Genomic DNA, 20710 nt, shown 5'->3' with positions numbered 1-20710 from the left:
AGTTCAGCTCGAGCAAGGACTTCAGTGTCTGGTACCTTATCATGCCAGGTGATCTTCAGAATCTTAGTTCAAATGGAAGCAATTCAGATTCTTGGCACGGTGCTGGTAGATTGTCCATGTTTCACAAGCATATAACAATGAGGTCAGCACAATGGCTCTGTAGACCTTCAGTTTGTTAGTCCGTCTAATACCTCTTCTCTCCCAGACTTTTCTTCAGAACCTCCCAAACACTGAACTAGCTCTAGCAATGCATGCATCAACCTCATTGTCAACGTGTACATCCCTGGAAAGTACACTACCAAGGTAAGTGAACTTATCCACAGCATTTAAAACTTCTCCATTTGTTGTAATCGATGGTTCCACCTGTGGATGGTGTGGTGGTGGCTGATGGAGCACCTGTGTTTTCTTGGTGTTAATTATTAAACCAAAATTAACACAGGCAGCAGAGAATTGATCCACACTTTGTTGTATCTCAGCTTCAGAGGCTGCACAATAATGAGTACCACATTTTAAAAGGAAGAAGCGCATCTGGAGGTGGATAATCAGTATCAGTAAGTTGTTGAAACCAGGTCTTACTACCTTCCATGTATTCTATGATCCAGTGAAACTAGCTTATTTGTGGTTCCTTGAACAAGACCCTGCATTTCTTTACACTGGGGATTTTTCACCGTGTCCCTAATGTCTGGAATTCTTTGCCTCATTTGTGGCATTGGACTGTGAGCTTTTTAAGAGCCTCCTCCTGCCTCACCTTCTTTGTATCCCTATGTTTAGCACCAGGGCCTGATACATAGTAGGTACTTGATAAATGCTTGTTTTTTTGACATATGATTACATGATAATGAATGGGTGAAGGAAATGAATATATTTACATGGTAGAAGATATGACAGTGGAGACATAATAGCTACCTTCAAATATCTGAAGGGATATCATTCCCAAGAGCAATTAATCTTATTGCTGCCTACCACAGTGCAGATAGTGTAGAGGTAAAAACCTAAGTTTTATTATGCTTAAGCCTAAGTTCAGATAGCAGACAAAAAAATAGACCCAAACGATGATTAATATTCTAACAAGGCTTCTTATAGACAAAATTATGTCAGTGTGACTAAGTAATAATTCTTTTACATACTGCAGTCTTGCACATTCCTCTTAGACCATAAACGTTAAAAAAAAGAGACTTGTGACATTGAAAGAAGCATTTGGATTATAAAAGCTGAACAAATTTAGTTAAGCAAAGTCATAATCTTATACATCCCCTTAGGAAGCAAACCTAATTAAAAAGACTATTGGTAAACTGAGTCAGGTAACAGATTAAAGTCCATTGAGAAGATTTACATCTTCAACATAAGCAGGAAAATTAGTGTCAGGGAAATCTTTCCTAATTAACTAGGGGAGCTAACAAATACCTAAATCATTTGGGGAGTTTAGACTCACCTTTGGCTTTCATGGAGGAATGTCAGATAGTCTTCCCTTTACATTATTATTCTTTTTTTCCTATTTATTTTAAGTTTTCAACATTCATGTCCACAAAATTTTGAGTTCCAAATTTACTCCCCATCTCTCCCCTCCCCCCACCCCAAAACACCGAGCATTCTGATTACCCCTTCCCTCAATCTGCCCTCTTTTCTAACACCCCTCCCTTCCCTTATCCCCATGTTCTCTCTTTTCTTGTAGGGCAAGATAAATTTCCATACCCCATTACCTGTATTTCTTATTTCCCAGTTGTATGAAACAATAATTCCCAACATTTGTTCCTAAAACTTTGAGTTCCAACTTCTCTTCCTCCCTCCCTCCCCACCCATCCCTACTGAGAAGGCAAGCAATTCAATATAGGCTATGTATGTGCAGTTTTGCAAATGACTTCCATAATAGTGGAGAGGGATTTCTGCTACTCTCATCCTTCCATAAAACTATATTTCCCACCATCCTATCCTGCCCCCCATTTCTTCTATTCTCTCTTTTGACCTCGTCCCTCCCCAAAAGTGTTTACTTCTGATTGCTCCCTGCTCCCATTTGCCATCCCTTCCATCATCCCCCTACCCTGCTTATCCCCTTCTCCCCTACTTTCCTGTAGTGTAAGATAGGTTTTCATACCATATTGTGCATGTTATTCCTTCGTTTAGCCAAATGTGATGAGAGTAAGCTTCACTTTTTCCCTCTCACCTCTCTCCTTTTCCCCTCCTTTGAAAAAGCATTTTCTTGCCTCTTTTATGAGAGATAATTTGTCCCATTCCATTTCTCCCTTTCTCCTCCAAATATATTCCTCTCTCACCCCTTAATTTTATCTTAGTCTTATTTTTTTCCCTCTTTTTGGGCATTTTCCCAGTCAGTTATTTGACTTTTGAGTCCTTTGTAAAGAGGAGGGTATACTCTGGGGACCTGTAAGTTCTCAACTCTTCTAAGGTAGCACAATCAAGGGAGAGGAGTTTACTCCTCTCCTGGCCTGTGCACTGGTCTGGGAGCAACCAAAAACTTTTCTGCCCAGAATCTGAGAGTAGTAGAAATCCCTCTCCACAACTGCTTCCAGCTCTGCAATGGCAGGGCTCCTCCTCACTCCTGGGCTGGGCTAGTGGCTGAGATTCAGATCAGCTGCTCAATTCCCCCTGAGGGTTTAGGGGGAGGGCTTCACAAATGGACACCACTGCTGCTGATGCTGCGGCTGCTGCCTGGGGCTGGGACTAGGGGAGGACTATGCTCCTTTGTCACCAAGGTGAAAAAGCTTTATCACTGACCTTTGAAGCTGCCTTTGGCACTTTTGGGTTGAGGGATCTGAGAAACTCCACTGCTGCTGGCGATTTGGTCCTTGAGGCCTGTTCCAGTCCTGTTCTTCCTAGTGCCACTTGGCCAAGGCTGGGCTGCGCTCTGCTCTGCACTCTGTGTGATAGACCTTTCCTGTTGTCCTTCTAGGTTACCTTGAGCTGTAAATCTCCTTCACTGTGTCATTTTGTGGCTTCTGCTGCTTTAGAATTTGTTGAGAGTAATTTTTTACAAGTATTTTATGGGCTGTGGGGGAAGAGGTAGAATATGTGCATCTTTCTACTTCACCATCTTGGTTCTGCCCCTACATTATTATTCTTAAAGTCAGATTTTGGTCAGGTGAGGTTAATATTAACAGAAGACAGGCTTTTAGTTAAAAGTTGCAGGAGGAATGGTTCAGTGTTCTGAATAATAAAAATTCATGAAAAAAAATAAAAAGTTCCCATAACAAGACTAAAAGTATAGAACAATTGCTGATCTTCAGTGGCTTCCAGTTTCCTACCCAATAAATCACAGATTTAGACCCCACTCCCCCAAAATGAGAGAATACAATGACTAACAACCATTTAGAGTCTACTGTAAAAAGACATTTAAAAATGAAGAAAACTCAAAGTAAACTCCCACATCTTTTTCTCCTGGTCCTTCATTATTACTTTATAGAGAAGAATTTTTAAAGTTTACTGACTTTTGTATAGAAATGTTACAGAAGCTATGTGTCCTAGATAATACTAGCTAAGTGAATCAGGACATATGTTTAATATGTTCTAACTCCACATATGCAATCAGTAGCAAGTCTTGTTGATTCTACAACCCAAGTAGCTCCTAAATTGGTGTATTTTGCTCTACTTATAATGCAACCACATTAGTTCAGTGCCTTAGCACATCCCATTTACACTATTGGAATAGTCTCCTAAACAGTCTTCCTACACTCCTCTCCCATCTGTAATCTATGCTCTATACTGTACCTAATATCTAACTTAAATATCAATGGGCTACATGATGACTTATTAACACAAATTAACATTATTTGTATTGTATTGCATTTTTATTTATTTTATTAAACTTTTCCCAGGTACATTTTAATTTGGTTCAGACCATGTTGGGAGTTTTTCTGACCTGAGTTTGTTATCCCTGCCCTATAGTGTTATCTAACTGGTGTTCCTAAAGCATAGGTCTTAAATTGACACATCCTCAGTTAAAAAACCTCAATGGCTACCCATTGTATCAAGAATAAAATGCAAACCTTTCTTTCTTGCTTTTAAAGCTCTCCACAATCTAGCTCCAACTCTTCTTTCCATACCTGTTACGTATTTATTACTCCTTTATCATGCAACCTACTTTTCAAGCTACTGGCCTATGTGTTGTGCCCTCTACACAGTATTCTGTCTTGTGTCATAATTTTATAATGCTCTTCTGCTTCATTCCTTACTCTTGGGATTCTTAGCTCTGTCAGGGTTTTCAGCCCAACTGCTACCTCCCTCAAGGGGTCTTTCTAGATTTTTTGTTAGTATCCCTCCCATTCCTTACCTATTTTGTATTCACTTTGCATGTATCTTGAATTTATTTGTCTCTGTCCATTTGGTATCCCTCAGTAAAATGAAAGTTCCTAGGAGGCAGGGGCTTAGCACAATGCTTGGAGTATAGCAATGCTTCACAAATACTTGTTGAGCTGAGTGGAATCTATGAATGGAATCTTGGAGGAAAAAGTAGAAATTTAATCTCACTTGCAACTAGATGGTGTAAAAATTACTTAGAAAGATATAGGGAATGATTTCTCTAAAGATTTAAGTAAAAAAGAATTGAAGAAAACAGAAGAACTGATTGAACAGTTTCCTCTGACATCAAGTCTTTGCCACATACATCTGTAGTGGGAATGGAATGAAATGGTTAGTTTGTTTTTACCACATGCAGAGTACCCAAGTGGGCAGCAGGGCTTAGCAATGTGACCATTCAAATTTGACTACTTGTGGCAAAAGGCTGGTCTTACAGACCTACCACTGTTAGATACACTGGGGAGGTAATGTTCCCTGTTAATTTGTGTCTGAGTCAGGTGATTTTGTTTTGTATATTTGTTGGAATAAACAATTTTTAGAGCAAACTCAGTAATGTTCCCAGACATCTTCCTGCTGATTACATAATATTTTCCATCTCTTGCCTCCAGCGTGGTATAAAAAAATAAACCCAAAACAAAATAAGCTTCATTTCATTCAAGGGAAGTGAATCTCCCTGTGTAATCCTTTCTTTTTAGGCTATAGAAATACAGATTTGGGGATATATCTCTCTTCTTAGTGAGTTTTGTTTTGTTTTGGTGGGGGAAGGAATCGTATCATGTAGAATTATGTAACAAGGATATGCCTGGAGACATTCTGTTTCATTATTTTCAGGAACAGGCACAATGGAAGCAGAAGCCTAGGTCATTTTCTGAAGAATTTTTAAGCTTAAGGAAATTGAAAGATAGACTTCTGGATACTATTTGACTTTGACTGGTCATTGGTACTTAGAATAAGCTTTTTACTTTACTGACATGTATTGTATGTGTTCACAAAATGCTTCTGTCTCATTGTTCCTTTTTAAAGGGACAATACGTTCTTTGACAAAATGTTTAGGGCAGTTCCAAGCTATGCGGCCTTTTAGTAAATTTTGACATTTTTCATACTGTGTGTGTCATCCAGGGTGATCCATCATACAATAATAGCAATGTCAAGGCTTGTCCCCAAACCCAAGCCTTTCTAAAGAACCACGGTGATGTTGAGATAAATGACCTTTTCATTTATTGAGATAGACAGGGTCAACACAGCTGGGTCAAATAAGGCAATAGCCTAGGGACACTCAATGGCTCAAAGACAAATATGTTATACCTGCCTCTGTTCTTTTTCCTTTCCTACTTCCATCACTTTTGTGTGAACTCTTTCTATGCTCTTCACAAAAAGAAAGAGGGGAGTGTTTCGCATGAAATTGCAGAAAATTATATTATTATGCCTAAAGGGGAACAATCACTTGGCTTTTTCCATTCCTTTGTGTTTCTCCAGAGAAAGAAATTCTTTTATTGAATGATGAATGCAAATTAAGGTGGTAGGTACCAGGGAGAGCGAAGTTAGAATTTATAGACTCACTCTTGGTGAAATTAGAAAACACATCAAGTATTAAGAAGAAAAAAATCTAGAACCTTCCCATTTGCTTCCTTGTCTGTTTTCTTCCCTTCTTCTCAGACACATATGCTGATGTTGAGTGACCCTCATCCAGTCTCTGATCAAAGGATACATTCTAGAGGTTAGATAGGATTTGAAAAATGTTTTTCTTTTTTTCCAGTCAAAAATGAGAAGGGAGATTTGTAGAGTGAGTCCAGAGGAGGGTAACTAAGATTGTGAAGGACCAGGAAATCATATCTGAAGGGATTGGGAAGTGTAATTTGGAGAAGAGAAAACTAAGGAGGGAAATAGTGGGCAGTTTCAGATATTTGAAGAACTGCCTTATAGAAGGGAAATAAGCATGAAGACAAAACTGAGGACCATTGGATGAAAATTACAATGAGGAAAATTTTGACTTAGTATAAGAAAGAATATTCTAAAAATAAGATGTCCACCAATAGAATTTCCTGGCATATGGTGAGCTCTGTGTTATTAGAGGTATTAAAAAAGAAGTTAGTTGACCATTTACCAGCAATGCTATGGAAAGGATTCCCATTTTGAGTAAATGTTTAGACCAAGTGACTTCCTTTTAAAAAGTCCCTTTGAGTTCAAAGATTCAGGTATCTACAACAGTGAGGAGTGGGCTGGTTAAAGAACAGGATGTAGTAAGGGCAGGATGAGAAGAAACAGAGAGTGCTCTTATGAAATAATCAACTCAGGGGAAAGTGTGGGTCAATTCTGGTTGGGATGGAATGGCCTACCAAGTATTAGAGAAAGGGCATGGATATTATAAACATTTCTTTTGGTGACCAGTGATGTCAGTTGCAGGCATTCAGTGCCTGCCAGTTCTTTATTTGTGCCATTTGCCAGATCAGCCATGCAGTTAAAAGTATTGCACAGTGGCAGCCCCAGTCCATAGAGTGACTTGTTTAGATGTGGGAGAAAAGCCTACAGTCTGACTCTATCAGCCATACATTTTTTATAGATTAAAATTTTTGAGTTTGTAATATTTTGAAAGTATTATTTAAACCCATGATGACATAACCTGATTTTATTTGGTCTTATAGGATTTCAATGGATATTATAAGAGGAAACTTGGATGGAATTTCAAGACCAGCATCAAATTCAAGAATTCATCCAGAGAGCAGAAGTTCAAGTGCTTCCTTGGAAGTCCTGACACCAGAACCAGTGTCTATTAAGGTAATTTTCATATAGAAAACAATTTCAAATTCCCCTCTTTAAGTAGCTGTGAAAAGCAAAGGTGATTAAGAAGCTGTTTGAACTTCTCTGAATCCCGCGTGCACTGCACCTGAGTGGTGTTTTTGGATGTTCTGGCATCATTGGTACTAAATAGTGCCCTCGTTTTCCTCTTTTGGACATTTTCTAAAATTTTACTTTTTCCTGATATCCTTTGGTATAAATCTTATATTAAGTAAAAAGAACGACATTCCAACTGTTACTTAATAGGCTTCTCCTGACTCACGGTACATAAAAGGTAGAGTATCTCATAACTGCCTGTGATTTTGGTAATGGGAATATGCTGGAGTGCTTGATGTGATTGACTATACGGCTCCTGTGTTTTGTGATGTCTTTTGGTTTGATTAAGATAATGAAGTAATTAATCATTTGAGATATTTTTCTTATCTGTTACAAGTGAAGATCTATATTTGCTCCTATTAAGATCAGAAAATAATTAATTGATAAAATGACTCCATACACTGATTCATTCATGCGTTTGAGAAACATTTATCTTAATTTACTATGTCTAAGACATTTTGGTAGGTTATGAAAGATAACAGTAATAAAAATAGGTAACCTTTATATAATGCTTACTATGTGCCAGGCACTGTGCTAAGATCTTTACGTTTGATCCTTGCGACAGCTCTGGGTGGTGGGTGCTATTAGTACTTCCATTTTACAGATGGGGAAACTGAGGCAGAGAGCATTTAAGTGACTTGCCCTTACAACTAGTAAGTTTTGGAGGTAGGATTTGAATTCAGGTCTTACTAACTCCAGGCCCAGCACTCTTATCTACTGAGCCACCAGCAACCATGAAGGAGACATAAAGATGAATAAGACATAGTTCTTGCTCACAAAAAGCTTAAAATTTAATAGGATAGATGACATTTACTTCAGCAAATATAATATAAATTAAATGAATAAGAGTGGTATAAAATCAAGTGATATAATTGCTGAGAGAAGGAAAAGAGCATTTTTTTGGCTCAAGGTATTAGGATAGGAGGGCCTCAGGTAACGTTTGAGCTGGGTAGAAGGCAGGAGAGCAGCTTAGGAATGGTAAGGGGTAGTCAGGGCAGAGTATTGGAAGATAGAAAGCATGGAAATGCCTGGTGATGGTCTTTTTTGGCTGACTGTGTGGAGAATGTGAGTCCTGTGAGATTCAATTAAACATTTTTTAATTATCTATTGTGAGCAGGGCAAAGACAAGACTGTCCCTGTCCTCAAGGAGTTTAACATGTTGATGGAGCATCTGGTTTGAGATGTTCAATTGTCACTCAGGAGAGACACTAGGGCAAGTTATATAGATTTTGGAGCCCATAGGGATGATATTTAAACCATGAGAGCTAGTGAAGTCACCAAGCAGGAACAGTATAAAGAGAGAGAGAGAACAGAAAAAGAGCTAGGAGAGAGCCTTGGAGTACAGCCAGTTAGGGGGCATGGTATGGAAGATGATCCATCAAGGGAAATTGAGAAGGAACAATCAGGTAGATAGGACAGCCAAGGGACAGCAATGTCCCAGAGATCCAGAGAATATATAAGAAGAGAGAGTGCTCCACAATGTCGGAGCTATAGGGAGTTTGAGAAGGATGAGGACTGAGAAGAAAGAGGCCAGCAGATTTGGCACTGAAGAAAGAGATGACAGTAACTTTTGGGAGAGTCATTGGTAACTTTTGACATGGTTTAAGTGTACCAACTGCATGTTCTTCTACCCTGCTGTGCGTGACTGACCTGTTTGACTGTCTGGTTTCCTTAAAGCTTGCTACAGCTGTCCTTGATGTCTACATTAACCCTTCATGGAAACAACTCTCTTTAAGCTGTGGTGGTCAGAGATCGGATTGAGTGGGGCAAAAGCATTATTCTTTTATTTTATACAGTAAACGTTTAGCAAACACCTACTGTGGACGAAGCACCGTGCTGATGCTGGAGCCACAAAAATAAACAAAAAAACAGTGCCTGTTCTCAACAGGCTTACACTCCACTGGGGGATACAAAGTATCAACAAATGAGTAAATAAATACAAGAGCATTTGCGGGGGAGGATCAGAAAAGATTTTCTGTAGAAAGTGGCACATTAGGTAACATTTGAAACTAGGTCCTAAAAAAAGCTAAGGATTGTGTGAGGCACAGGTGAGGAGGGAGAGCATGCCAGGCTTGAGAGGGAGCCTGGGCAAAGCCATGGAGGCAGCATATGGGATGCAAAAGTCAGAGAGCAGCTAGGTCAGTTTCTTTGGAAAATAGGCTGTGTGAAGGGGAAGAATACCTAGAAATGTATGGCAGAGTCAGAGTGGGAAGAGCTTTAAGGCAACAAACATTGATTTTTAAAGTTCCATAGGATTATAGCATCTAAAACACAGGATTATAAAGGACAACAACTATATTCAAATAGTTATCACATTTGTATAGTTAAAAACGTTCATGGATCCCTCATCTAGAGCGAGAAGGGACCTGAGGTACCAATTGCCAACTACTTTTTATACAAGAGGCCCAGAGTGGCTAAGTGACTTTCACTAGAAAAAGGCCGTCACAGATTTTTACTCAGGAAAACATGACGTTGTACATTTCTTTTCTTTTTCTTTCCATCTGTTTTGCTATAAGGTTAGAGAGGATGGAAAAGAAAGAAGAAAGACATTAAGAACCCTGAGTGGATAAGGAATGCTAGAAAAACAAGACAAGATGTTCCTTCTTACTAGGTCAGGAGCAGATAAAGGTCTCTCAAGTTAGAAATCAGAGTCCAGATGGAAGAAGCAGCTGGGCAGGGATTTTTAATAAAGTCTCAAAGCACACCTTAATATCCAAAGTAAAGAGGTTGTATTTTATTTGAGAGGTAATAGGGAACCACTGAAGATGTTTGAGCTGGGGAGTAACACAGTCAGACTTGTGCTTTAGGAGGATGATTTTGGCATCTATGTAGAGCATGGTTTGGAGAGGAAAGAGACTGTAAACAGGGACATCAATTAGAAGTCTGATCACCTGTGAGAATTTAAGAGCTGCGTCTGTACTCTTGGCCAATCAGAAAGCCAATGGCCTTTTAACACAGACGCAGATAACATTGAAGTGCCTGTAGGCATAACTAATATTTTACTTTGAAAAGAGGTTTTATTTTTCTTGTTCTATTTCCATGGTTTCTGAGTTCATCGGGGAAAATTTAAGCTACATTCATTCAAGTGATTTCAACAAACATTAAATGCTTAGTATATGCATACTGTTAGTGTTGCAAAGATTAAGAATGATGCAGTTCTGTCCTTTAAGGAGAGTAAAGCCCATCGTGGGAACCTAACATGTATAACACAAGGTGACTGTGGTGGAAGGGGAGATTGAGACCAAGGGCTCTCAGGAAGCTGGAGGGAGAGACAGTGTTTTCTTATCTCAATAAAATGGGAAGGAAGCAGTAGAGGAGAGGGGAGAAGGATGAGCACTGGGTAACATGGAAAAAAATGGAGGTGATGCCATTGAAATAAAATTTTTATGAGTTGAATGATTTTTAGAACTCACGTACAAATCCGTTAAAGTCTAACCCAAATGCTTTCTTTCCTTTTGGTCCCTCCTCACTCTCAGTGGAAGCATACAATGTGTACTGATAACTATACTGTTTCGTTATACATATCTTATAACCATGAAGTTCACAGTGAACGGCCTTTTTTTCTGCGTGAATGATCCCAGTTATTTATTTGGAACATAAGTTTTTTTATTATCCGCAACCACTTAACTCTTTTTTATGCTTCAAAATCTTTATATCTTATCTAAGTTTTGAAGCAGGAAATTAAATGTATTACACTTAAAAAAAGTCTAACTAATTTTGAATGTAGAAAGAAGATTGGTGCATAGTTTTGACACTCAGGCACTATATTTGTGACATACATCCTTGAATTATGATGTTTTTATAATAATAATTTTAAAATAACACTGCATTGTTGAGTTGTATGTACAGTACTTCATTAGTATGAAGTACCCAAGATTTTGTCATTGTTAAATCACAGATTTGGCCTCCTACATAAAAGGATAAGGTTCATGAAAGGTAGCGATTCCTTGTTAGTCAGATTCAAGGAAAATCGATCCAAGTTTCTGCTTTATTAATGCTGAAATAGGCATATATGTTGTGTATGGTCTGCTATCTTCTAGGAATGTGATATTTATAAAATCTTATCTTGCAAGGCAGATCATATCCCCTTTATACTTTACTAGATACCTTTATGAGTTACCGGTAAAAAATATTTCTTATCTGGTGTCTCTGTTCTCGGACAACAGCTGTACCATCTGTGACTAGGCCTAAACTTGAAACTTTTCCAGCTTTGCAGGACCTGCCAGAACTTGTGCTCCATTGGCAACTTTTCAAGAATCCACAGTCACATCTGTGCCCTGATGTATTGACAAAACAGAATTTAAGTGGAGATGCATTTTAAAATGTAGATGTAGGGTTATCCCACACTTACAGAACAGGGAGGGGTTTGAAATTATGGACCTTTCAAGAAAAAGATACACATACGCATTAGGAGATAGAGGTTTTTCAGCTTATTTTGAAAAGTAAAGCCTCCTGAAAGTTGGTGCTTGTTAGATTAGTGTAAGGAAAATTAATGACAGTTTGTTTCAGACTGATGGAGAGTCACATTTATGTCTGTTGTTTTTCTTTTTTTAAAGTAATATGTTATCTATAAAATCTTATGCTTCCTAAATAAGAAACTGAAGTTGACTTTGAGTAATTTTTTACTTCTCCGAATCTCGGAATGGGAAAGGACTTGAGAGGCTGCTCCACCCTACTACCTAACCTAGAATCCTCTCTGCAGTGTCCCTAGCAAATGGTGGAGTAGTCCTCACTAGAGGACTTTAATGAAGGGGAAGCCACTACTGGCAGAGGCAGCCCATGTCACTTATGGACAGCTCCAGTTGTAGGAGGTTTTTCCTTAAGTCAAGCTGGATTTCCTCCCATTTGGTTGAGCAGAACAGATCTTCAGATACTTGAAGACACCCTTATGGTCCCCACTTAGTCTTCACTTACTGGGCTAAACAGCCTGAGTTTCTTTCATCTCTTCTCTTTTGGTGTGGACTTGAGGTCTTTCACTCTTCTGGTTTTCCTTCTCTGGACATTCTCCAGTTTATCAATCTCCTTTTTCCAATATAGTGTCCAAGCTGACCAGAGTCAGAGTAGAGCGGAGCCATCAAATCTCCGACCCCCAAGTCAGGATACCAGGCCTCTCTTGGTCACACTCTGGACCAGTACTGAAATTGTAGCTCCCTGAAATGACCAAATCCTTTTCGGTTGGAGGATTTGTCTATATCCCTCCATTTTGTTCTTGTGAAACATATTTCTTCAAGCCAGATGATGCTGGTACTTTATATTTAGCCTTGTTAAATTTTATCTTAGAAGATATGCCAAGATGTAAACTGTTAAGATCTTTTTGGGTTTTAGCTCTCTCATCTCACTTATTAGCTATCTCTCCCAGGGTTGTATCAAATACTTAGGTTGTTTATGCCTTCTTCTAAGTTATTGATAAAAATGTTAAAGAACATGGGGCCAAGGACAGAATCTTGGGTCTCTCCACATTGACATGGAGTATTCATTGGGACTGGTTGTTCAGCTGGTGCCAAATCAACCTGATCTACGTTCATTTGACCTGGATTTTTCCATTCTATTGAAAAGGATAACGTAAAAATCTTTGTCAGATGCTTTGCTGAAATCTTGGTAAACTCAACAGCATTCTTCATCAGGCAATAATTTCTTTACGAAAGGAAATTATGTTAGTGTGGCATGACCTGTTCTTGATAAAATTGTGCTGACTCTTTGTGGTCACTCTTTCCTTTTCTAGCTGTTCAGTAATCATTCATTTAACAATAGGCTCTGGAATTTTTCCAGGAGTTCAAGTGATGCTCACCAACTTGTAGTCTGCAGATTCTACATACTCTCTCTCTCTCTCTCTCTCTCTTTCTCTCTCTTTTCCCCATTTCCTCTCTCTTTTAAATTGCTTTATTTGCTTCTGCTCACTTAGTACCTCTCTCATTCCTTGTAATTTTTCAAAGATTCCTTAAAATTATCCATTATGCACATCCACCAGTTCTTTTAGAATCTTGACATACATTTTCCTTGACCTAGCTAGCACTTGAACTCATCAAAGGCAGCTAGTTGCTTTTGTATCTCCTTACTTATCTCGGGTTTCAACTCCATATTAAGCATTTCTGTTCTGCACTTTTCAGTCCAAAGATCATTCTCCTTGGTAGATATCTTTGATGTGGCTACTCCCTCTCCCAACACACATCACAAACCGTTCATGCCATGTATTCTATGCGACTCTTGTTTGTGTCATTCTTTAAGTTCTCAGTAGGGAGTCTACTCAAAGTACTGATAGTTTTTTCCTAGTTGACATTAGATGGCTTCCAGCGTAGCAGGCAATCAAATTCTCACTGTGTGATCAGCCTGTCTGTTTTTTATTGCTCTGTGTTTCTGTGCTGACATCCTTTATGCTGTTTCTCCTGTGCAATTCTTGGTTATTAATTCAATTCAATTAACATATTAAGTGCCCACTGTGTGTCAGATACCGTACCAAGCACTGGGGATCCAAAAAGAGGCAAAAGTCAGTGTCTTCCCTCAAGGAGCTTACAATCTAATAGGAGAGACAGCACGTAAATATATATATGTAAAGCACACTATATACAGGATAACTAGAAAATAATTAACCAAGGGAAGGCACTGAAATTAAGAGGAGTTGGCAAAGGAAGGGGTAGGATTTTAGTTGAAACTTAAAGGAAGCCAGGGAGTTCAATAGTCAGAATGGAGGAGGGAGAGCAGCCCAAATATGAGGGACAATCAGAGAGAATGCCCAGAGGTAAGAGATGGAATGTCTTGTTTGTGGAGCAGTCAGGACACTGGACCAAAGAGTGTGTTGAGGAGTAAAGGAAAGGTAGGAGGGGGCTAGATTATGAAGGGCTTTGAGTGCTAAAACAGAATATTTTGTATTTTTTCTTGGAGGAAATAGGAAGTTACTGAAGTTTATTGAGTGTGTGGGGAGTGGGGTGTGATGTGATTAGAAAAATCACTTTAGTAGTTGGATAGAAGATGGATTGGAGTAGGGAGAGCCTTGGCACCGGCAGATCCCCTCGTAGGCTGTGGCCATAGTTAAGATGAGAGGTGCTGAGGGACTGCATTAGAGTGGCAGTAGTTTCAGAGGAGGGAAGGGGGTGTATTCAGGAAATGCTGAAAAGGTGAAATCAGCAAGTCTTGGTAATAGGTTGGAAGGGGGGCGGGTTGCAGTGGGAGATAGTGACAAATCCAGGATGAATCCTAGGTTGTGAGCCTGAGGAATGGGAGGATGATGTTCTCTACTGTAATAGGGAAGCTAGGAGGAAGGGAAGGGTTTGGGGGAAAGATAATGTTTTGGACATACTGAGTTTAAGGTGTCTACCGGATATTCACTTTGAGATGTCGGAAAGACCATTGTGGATGCAAAACTGGAGGTCAGAAGAGAGAGTGGGGCAGGAAAGGTAGATCTGAGAATCATTAGCATAAAGGTGGTAATGAAATCCACGGGATCTGATGAAATCACCAAGTAGTGTAGAGGAATGAAAGAAAGAAGGCCCAGGACGGAATCATAGGGATCCTGTGGTTAGGAGGCATGATCTGGAAGAAGAGCCAGCAAAGGAGATGGAGGAATGGTCAGATGAGTAGGAGGAAAACCAGGAGAGAGTATTTGTCCCAGACATCTAGAGAGAAAAGAGTATCAAGGAGGAGAGAATGGTCAGCAATGTCAAAAGCTCCAGAGATGTCAAGGAGAATAAAGATTGAGAAAAGGCCATGTTAGCCAAGCCAAGCGTGTCTAATATAAAATCAGTCTGTCTGTCTGTCTATCTGTCTTCTGTCTCCATCAAATCAAATCCTACAGTTAGCGTTTTTTTCTTATTTTTCCCTTAGTAGGGATGGAACACATTTGATCCTCATCTTCTGCACAGTAACCTTTTTATATTTGAATATTAAGCTTCCTCTCAGCTTTGTGACTAAGTGGCAACAGTTTCTTCAACTTATCTAATAGGTGCTATGTTTTAGTTCTTTGAAACTCTTGGCATCTCATTAAGCTTTCTCCATCCTTGGTGTGTGCCTAACTGGGTCTGACTTCTGCTCTACTGCATTCGGCAGGGGCAGTGGTATTTCTGTGTTTCTGTGCAAACATATATGTATTTGTGTACATACATATTATGTATGCACATATAAACACCCAGAGATGTTTGTATGTGCACCTTGATTTTTCAGGTTATTGCTTTTCCTAGCATCCAAGTATTTATTTAAAAATAAATTATATTTTAAAAATACAGTGACTGAATCTGAAATTTATTTTTAGGTTGATACTTCAATCAACTTGAACGGTAGTAGCCAGCAGAGCAACAGAGAAAATTACAATTTAAGGGAAAGTAGCAGCATTGATGGTAAGAAGAAAGATGATGCTCAGAAAGTAAAAACCTTTCAATATTATTTCAGTGAGACCAACCATAATTTATGTGAACAGATCATGGCTTCCTGCACTGGGTGTTCAGATATGCCAGTAGGCTAATAATAGCCACAAAAATTACATTCCAAAAACAAAGGATATTTAGTGAATATTGGAATATTGTGGAAATCTCTGAGGATGGTGATGGGGGATAGTTTAAAGAAGTCCGTGAACCAAGCCACTGAGAATGTTGAATGAGTGCCTTGGAAGATAATAGATGCCAACAGATAGGGATAAATAGATTACATATACTTGAAAAAGGGAATGGTTATTGATGGATGAAAGTAGAAAGACTGTATGGAAGTAGCATGAAAGAGGGAAGAATATGCCAACTTTCTCCTCCTGGCTTTGTGTGTAAATGTGGGGTTAGAGAGAAAGTGGCCTCCAGTGTAAGGGGTTGTGAGGTTCATGGTATGCTCATGGGAAAGCCAGTCTTTAGCTAAAGCTTGGAGGTAGTAGGACAAGATTAGTTGAAACATTAGGGGATATAAGAGAATATGAAAACAGGATGGGTTTTCAAAAGACCACAGTGAGTGAGATAGATAGGAGACTAATGAATTGTGGTTGAATGGACCTGTGGAAGAAGAAGGCTGATCAAAATAGAGATGAGTGTTCAAAAGGAGAGAGTATGGACATACATTGCATTGAAGGTAGTAAGGCTTTATGATTGGGGCTGGGAAACCAGGTATGTTGGCAACATGGTAGGCTGATTCATTGGGCAGAACTTATAGCATAGAAGAAGGTGAAGAGTTCACCTGCCTGTGTTCTAAATGGAATATGGTGTTCTGAATGGGAAGGGTAGCTGAGACAGAGAATGTGTGCAGATGCATGGACATGAATTGGATAGGGTGAGAAGCACAGAGGAAAGTTCCAAAAGCTACCTTCAAGGAATTCAGGGATTTTGATCTTTATGACTTGAGGAAATGTTTATGCTGATATAATCACGTATACATCAAAGTATAAAGAAATATAGTATTAGAAAAATGCTAGTTATTAAAATACTGTTACTTATTAATTTACTAGAAAGTATTCTATAAATCTACACAAATCTGTGAGGGATCTGTGATTTTTAGTAGGTTCTATATAAGTGCTATCTATTATTATTATTTTCCTCATTATAGGGAGCTCCCTGTGTGACACTTCCATCCACATCAATGAAGATTGCAATTCATTTAACATTTAGTAGCTTGTGAGTTGCCTGGGGCACTAGAGGTTAAGTAATTTATGCAGGTTCACATAGTAAATATTAGAGATGTTATTTTGAACTTCCATCATTGTGATTGTTCCCATGATGATAAGTACTTATCTCTAATCCAGTAATCTAACCATCATGAGAAACTGCCTGTCTTCATAAACCTCTGTATTATTATATGATCAATATAACTTATTAGCACAATTTGTTGATCATGTTCATAATAACAATACAATAACAGTTCTTTAAAGTTTATAAGCCTTTATTTTTACTGTAATCCTCTGTAGTAGAGCTATGTCTACTTTATAGATGAGTATCCTGAGACTTAATTAGTTAAAATGACTTAGGTTATACAGACAGTAGATGTTGGAGCCAGGATACAAACTCAACACTTTTTGCTTCTTATGTATGAATTTTTACTTAGTTTTACTTAATTTTTAAAAGGTTGAATATTCTGTCATTTTTGTTTTTCCTTGATTACAAGAACTTAATTCCAGTCTGATTGCTTCAGAAGATGAAAATGAAGTTCAGTATTTCACTCTCTTTGATATGCCTCAGGATTTCCTAAGCCAAGTGAAAGAAGGTAGTATGGTTTAGGTTCTTTGTGGGCCACAGTACAATAAGACAAATTTCAGTTGTGTTCATCTTGCTATGGTAGCTATAACTGTAAGATACCTTTAAATACCTGATCTTTAGACCACCCAAGTAGACACAAGCTGAGAATGTTGGGAATGGCTACACTAAATGTGGCAGTACCCATTCATTCATAGGGCTGATATTCTTGGAGATTCCTCCCCTTCAGAAGCAAAGTGGCACCATTGGGGGCGTGTGATCGATCATTTGGACTTCTCAGAAGCTGTGAATTTGTTCTTTCATGTAACAATAAATTCCTGTAAGCTTAATCAGGGAAAGCAAAAAACCCGAAAGTGGTTCAATATTTGGTTATTTCCCTGCAAGGTTACTACTTTTAGTCATATTTAATTTAAAATTGAATGATTTCAATGGCCCTGAGTGGTTCCAGTTTCCTAGAATTTAATGTTAAAAATGAAAATTCAATGAAATTCCTAGGTAACTAAATGAAACATCCCCTAAAAGTTCACATAAAGAATGTTATTCATTGTAACAGTAACAATATTTGATGTCTGTATAATGCTTTGTGGTTTGCAAAGCATTTTGTATCTTTTATCTCATCCCTATCTCCTTTTCACAAGTAAGGCAAGTCCTACAGGTGTTATTTTATTTCACCTTACAGATGAGGTCACTGAGGCCCAGACATGATGTCAGAGGTAGGACCCAACCTGTGTCTCTTGGCTCCAAGTTTAGTAGTTCCTTGTGTCTGTGTCTGTCCCCTACCATAGCTTAAGCTTCTTGGGGCCCAGCTCTGTTCTTTTACATCTTGCTATGCCCAAGAGTGGCTATGTGTGTATATAGATCTATATACCTATATGTGGGTGTGTATGTATCTATAATGTTTATATATATGTATATATGAGATATAGTTATAGCTTCCAATATAGTATAGTGAAGAGATTCTTGATCTATAAATTAGGAGAAACCTGGGTTTGAATTTATCTTCTGCCATTAACTATGTTAGCATGGACAAATCACACAACCTCTCTGAGCCTCAGTTTCCCCATCTAATAAAGGGGAGTAATGCTGTCTATCTAATAGGGTTATGGTGAGGCCTGACTGTATGTATTAGGTACTTTGTAAACCTTATGATGATATGTAAGTGTTGACTAGGACAATAATTATTTTTATTATTGACGTATTCCTTCAAGGTTTCGAAAGATGTTTCTCCCAACAATTCCTGTGAATTAGGCACTGCAAATAATCTTGTTCCCATTTTATGGAAGAAGAAACTGAAGCTTAGGTTGAATGACTCGCCCAGGATCACATAGAAAGTGGCAAAACTCTAGGACTCTAATCTCTGTCATCTTTGCTTCAAGTTCAGTCCCCTTCTACTCTACAGCTGGCTAGTTTAGTGCTTTACCTACTGTGGAGATTCAGTTAGTTAAAGAACAGTTAAATAATGAAAAGCCTTGTGATTTTAACACTTTAGCAAGACTACTTCTATAGTAGTCCAAAGGAAGGAAGAGGTCACCTAAGGCTAATGTGCTCAAGGGATACTTCATGGAGAAGGTAGAGCCTGAAGTAGACTTTGAAGGGGATTCTTTAGTTGGGAGATGAGATTTGAATCAATGGAGGCCATTTTGGGCAAGGAGAGTGAATGAACTAAAGTCTGAGATGTGGCAGTACCTGTGCTGCGAAGCTCCAGTTTCCTTGTCTATAAAACAAGGGGATTGAATTAGATGAACTGTTCCAATTCTAAAGGCTAAATAAAGTTTTACTTTCCATATCCCATTAGACGTTTCCAAAATAAAAGAATCGGATCTTCAACTTCAGGAAGCTGTTAAAAAGATGAAGAGGCTCGACAAACTATTAGTGGAGAAGCAATTTAAAGAAAAAGAAATTAAAAAGCAAGGCCAAGAAATGAGAACAAAGCTATGGGAAGAACTTCGGGTAAGAGAGATGACAATTGTTATGACGTGGGAATGGTGAAATTCTCTGGAGAAATATGTTGATGAGAAGTGGTAGGATGTACTTGAGGTAGTTTGAAGGATGTATTTTATTTTATTTTTTGAGAATGAACAATTGGCTGTATCTGTTTTTGAGTTAATAGATTGTTGTGTGGCTAACCCTTAATAGCATAATTTGTGCTCTGAAGTCCTTCTGATGACAGGTGTGCATCTGACCTGTACTAATGAGTATTTTCTGCATAGGTGGAGGGCTGGATCTTTTTGCCAGAACTCTGGAGTAAGCAGGAGGGAGGCATCTTGGTCTTACATCTGAGTAGGAAGGTCTGGTTTCTACATGAAGTTTAAAGTTTGTTAGTGAATAGCCAGGTCAAAAAAAATGTGACTTGATTACTATTTTATCTGTGATCTGTGGTCAGCCGTGCAAACAGTTAAAAAGAGTGACACAAGATTGGTATTTATAGGTCATTGTCTAAAATAGTCTAATTTAATTTGGCTTCAGTTGTCTTTTAAATAAGTTGGATTTAGATAATTTTGTTATGAAATTGAGTATAAGGAAATTATAACTAAATGAAAGGGTGGTTCATATATTGGTGAATTGATAGCATTTGGTTTGATAATGTGCTCAAATGGAATAAGAAATATTTTTGTGGAATACATGATCACATTTCCCTGGAGTCCCAACGAAGACTGTAATGAGTAAAAAAGACCCACATCAGCTTACGAACCAGCATCTGTTGCAGAGGACCAGGAGGCAGAGAAGTTCTAGGAAGAACTTAACAATATTCTTCAAACCAAATCTGTGTCTATGCTGGTATTTATGAAGGAAGTCACAGGGGAGCATAGCAAAAGAAAATCATAAAATATAATTCAGGAATAAGAAATGAAAGGGATCAAAGACCCTACTTAGAATGCCCTTGCTTTTACAGCATAAATGTTATTCAAGAAGAAAGTTGGAAGACATTGCACAGAAATGAAATTAATTTGAGTTTAATGGACAACAAATAACAGTTTACCTGTATCCTCATCTTCTCTGTTGCTTGTGGAATTTGAATTGAATGGGCTGAATTGAAGAAAGAATTAAGAGGAGAGTAAGAGCAGAGGAAGTGGAGGCACCTGTTGTAGACAACTTTTCAAGGAGCTTAGCCACAGGCACACACACAGACACATACACCACACACACAGACACACACACAGACACACACATAGACACACACAGACACATACACAGACACACACCACACACACAGATACACAGACACACACAGACACACATACAGACACACACAGACAGACACACAGACACACACACAGACACACACACAGACACACAGACACAGACACACACCACACACAGACACACAGACACACACAGACACACACACCACACAT

At 38.6% G+C, this 20710-nt stretch overlaps 1 protein-coding gene across 12 annotated transcripts in view; it reads left to right on the top strand.

Annotated features, from left to right (window-relative positions):
* The window catches only part of FSIP1 (fibrous sheath interacting protein 1), a 267648-nt gene that overhangs the window by 2194 nt on the left and 244744 nt on the right, over positions 1-20710 (top strand). For 3 of the 12 annotated variants that reach the window (XM_072625596.1, XM_072625590.1, XM_072625591.1), the window contains exons 2-6: positions 206-303; positions 6951-7083; positions 15443-15527; positions 17266-17364; positions 19150-19304. In XM_072625596.1, the coding sequence (XP_072481697.1) occupies positions 248-303; positions 6951-7083; positions 15443-15527; positions 17266-17364; positions 19150-19304 (528 nt within the window). In that variant the 5' untranslated portion in view covers positions 206-247. Of the gene's footprint in view, positions 1-205; positions 304-449; positions 552-6950; positions 7084-15442; positions 15528-17265; positions 17365-18033; positions 18068-19149; positions 19305-20710 lie in introns of those variants that run through there. The other 9 variants (XM_072625599.1, XM_072625594.1, XM_072625595.1 and 6 more) reach the window with 6 other exon arrangements.

The sequence above is a fragment of the Notamacropus eugenii genome, chromosome 7 (assembly GCF_028372415.1).
Source record: "Notamacropus eugenii isolate mMacEug1 chromosome 7, mMacEug1.pri_v2, whole genome shotgun sequence".
NCBI lineage: Eukaryota > Metazoa > Chordata > Mammalia > Diprotodontia > Macropodidae > Notamacropus > Notamacropus eugenii.
This window is presented reverse-complemented; position numbering and strand designations above follow the sequence as displayed.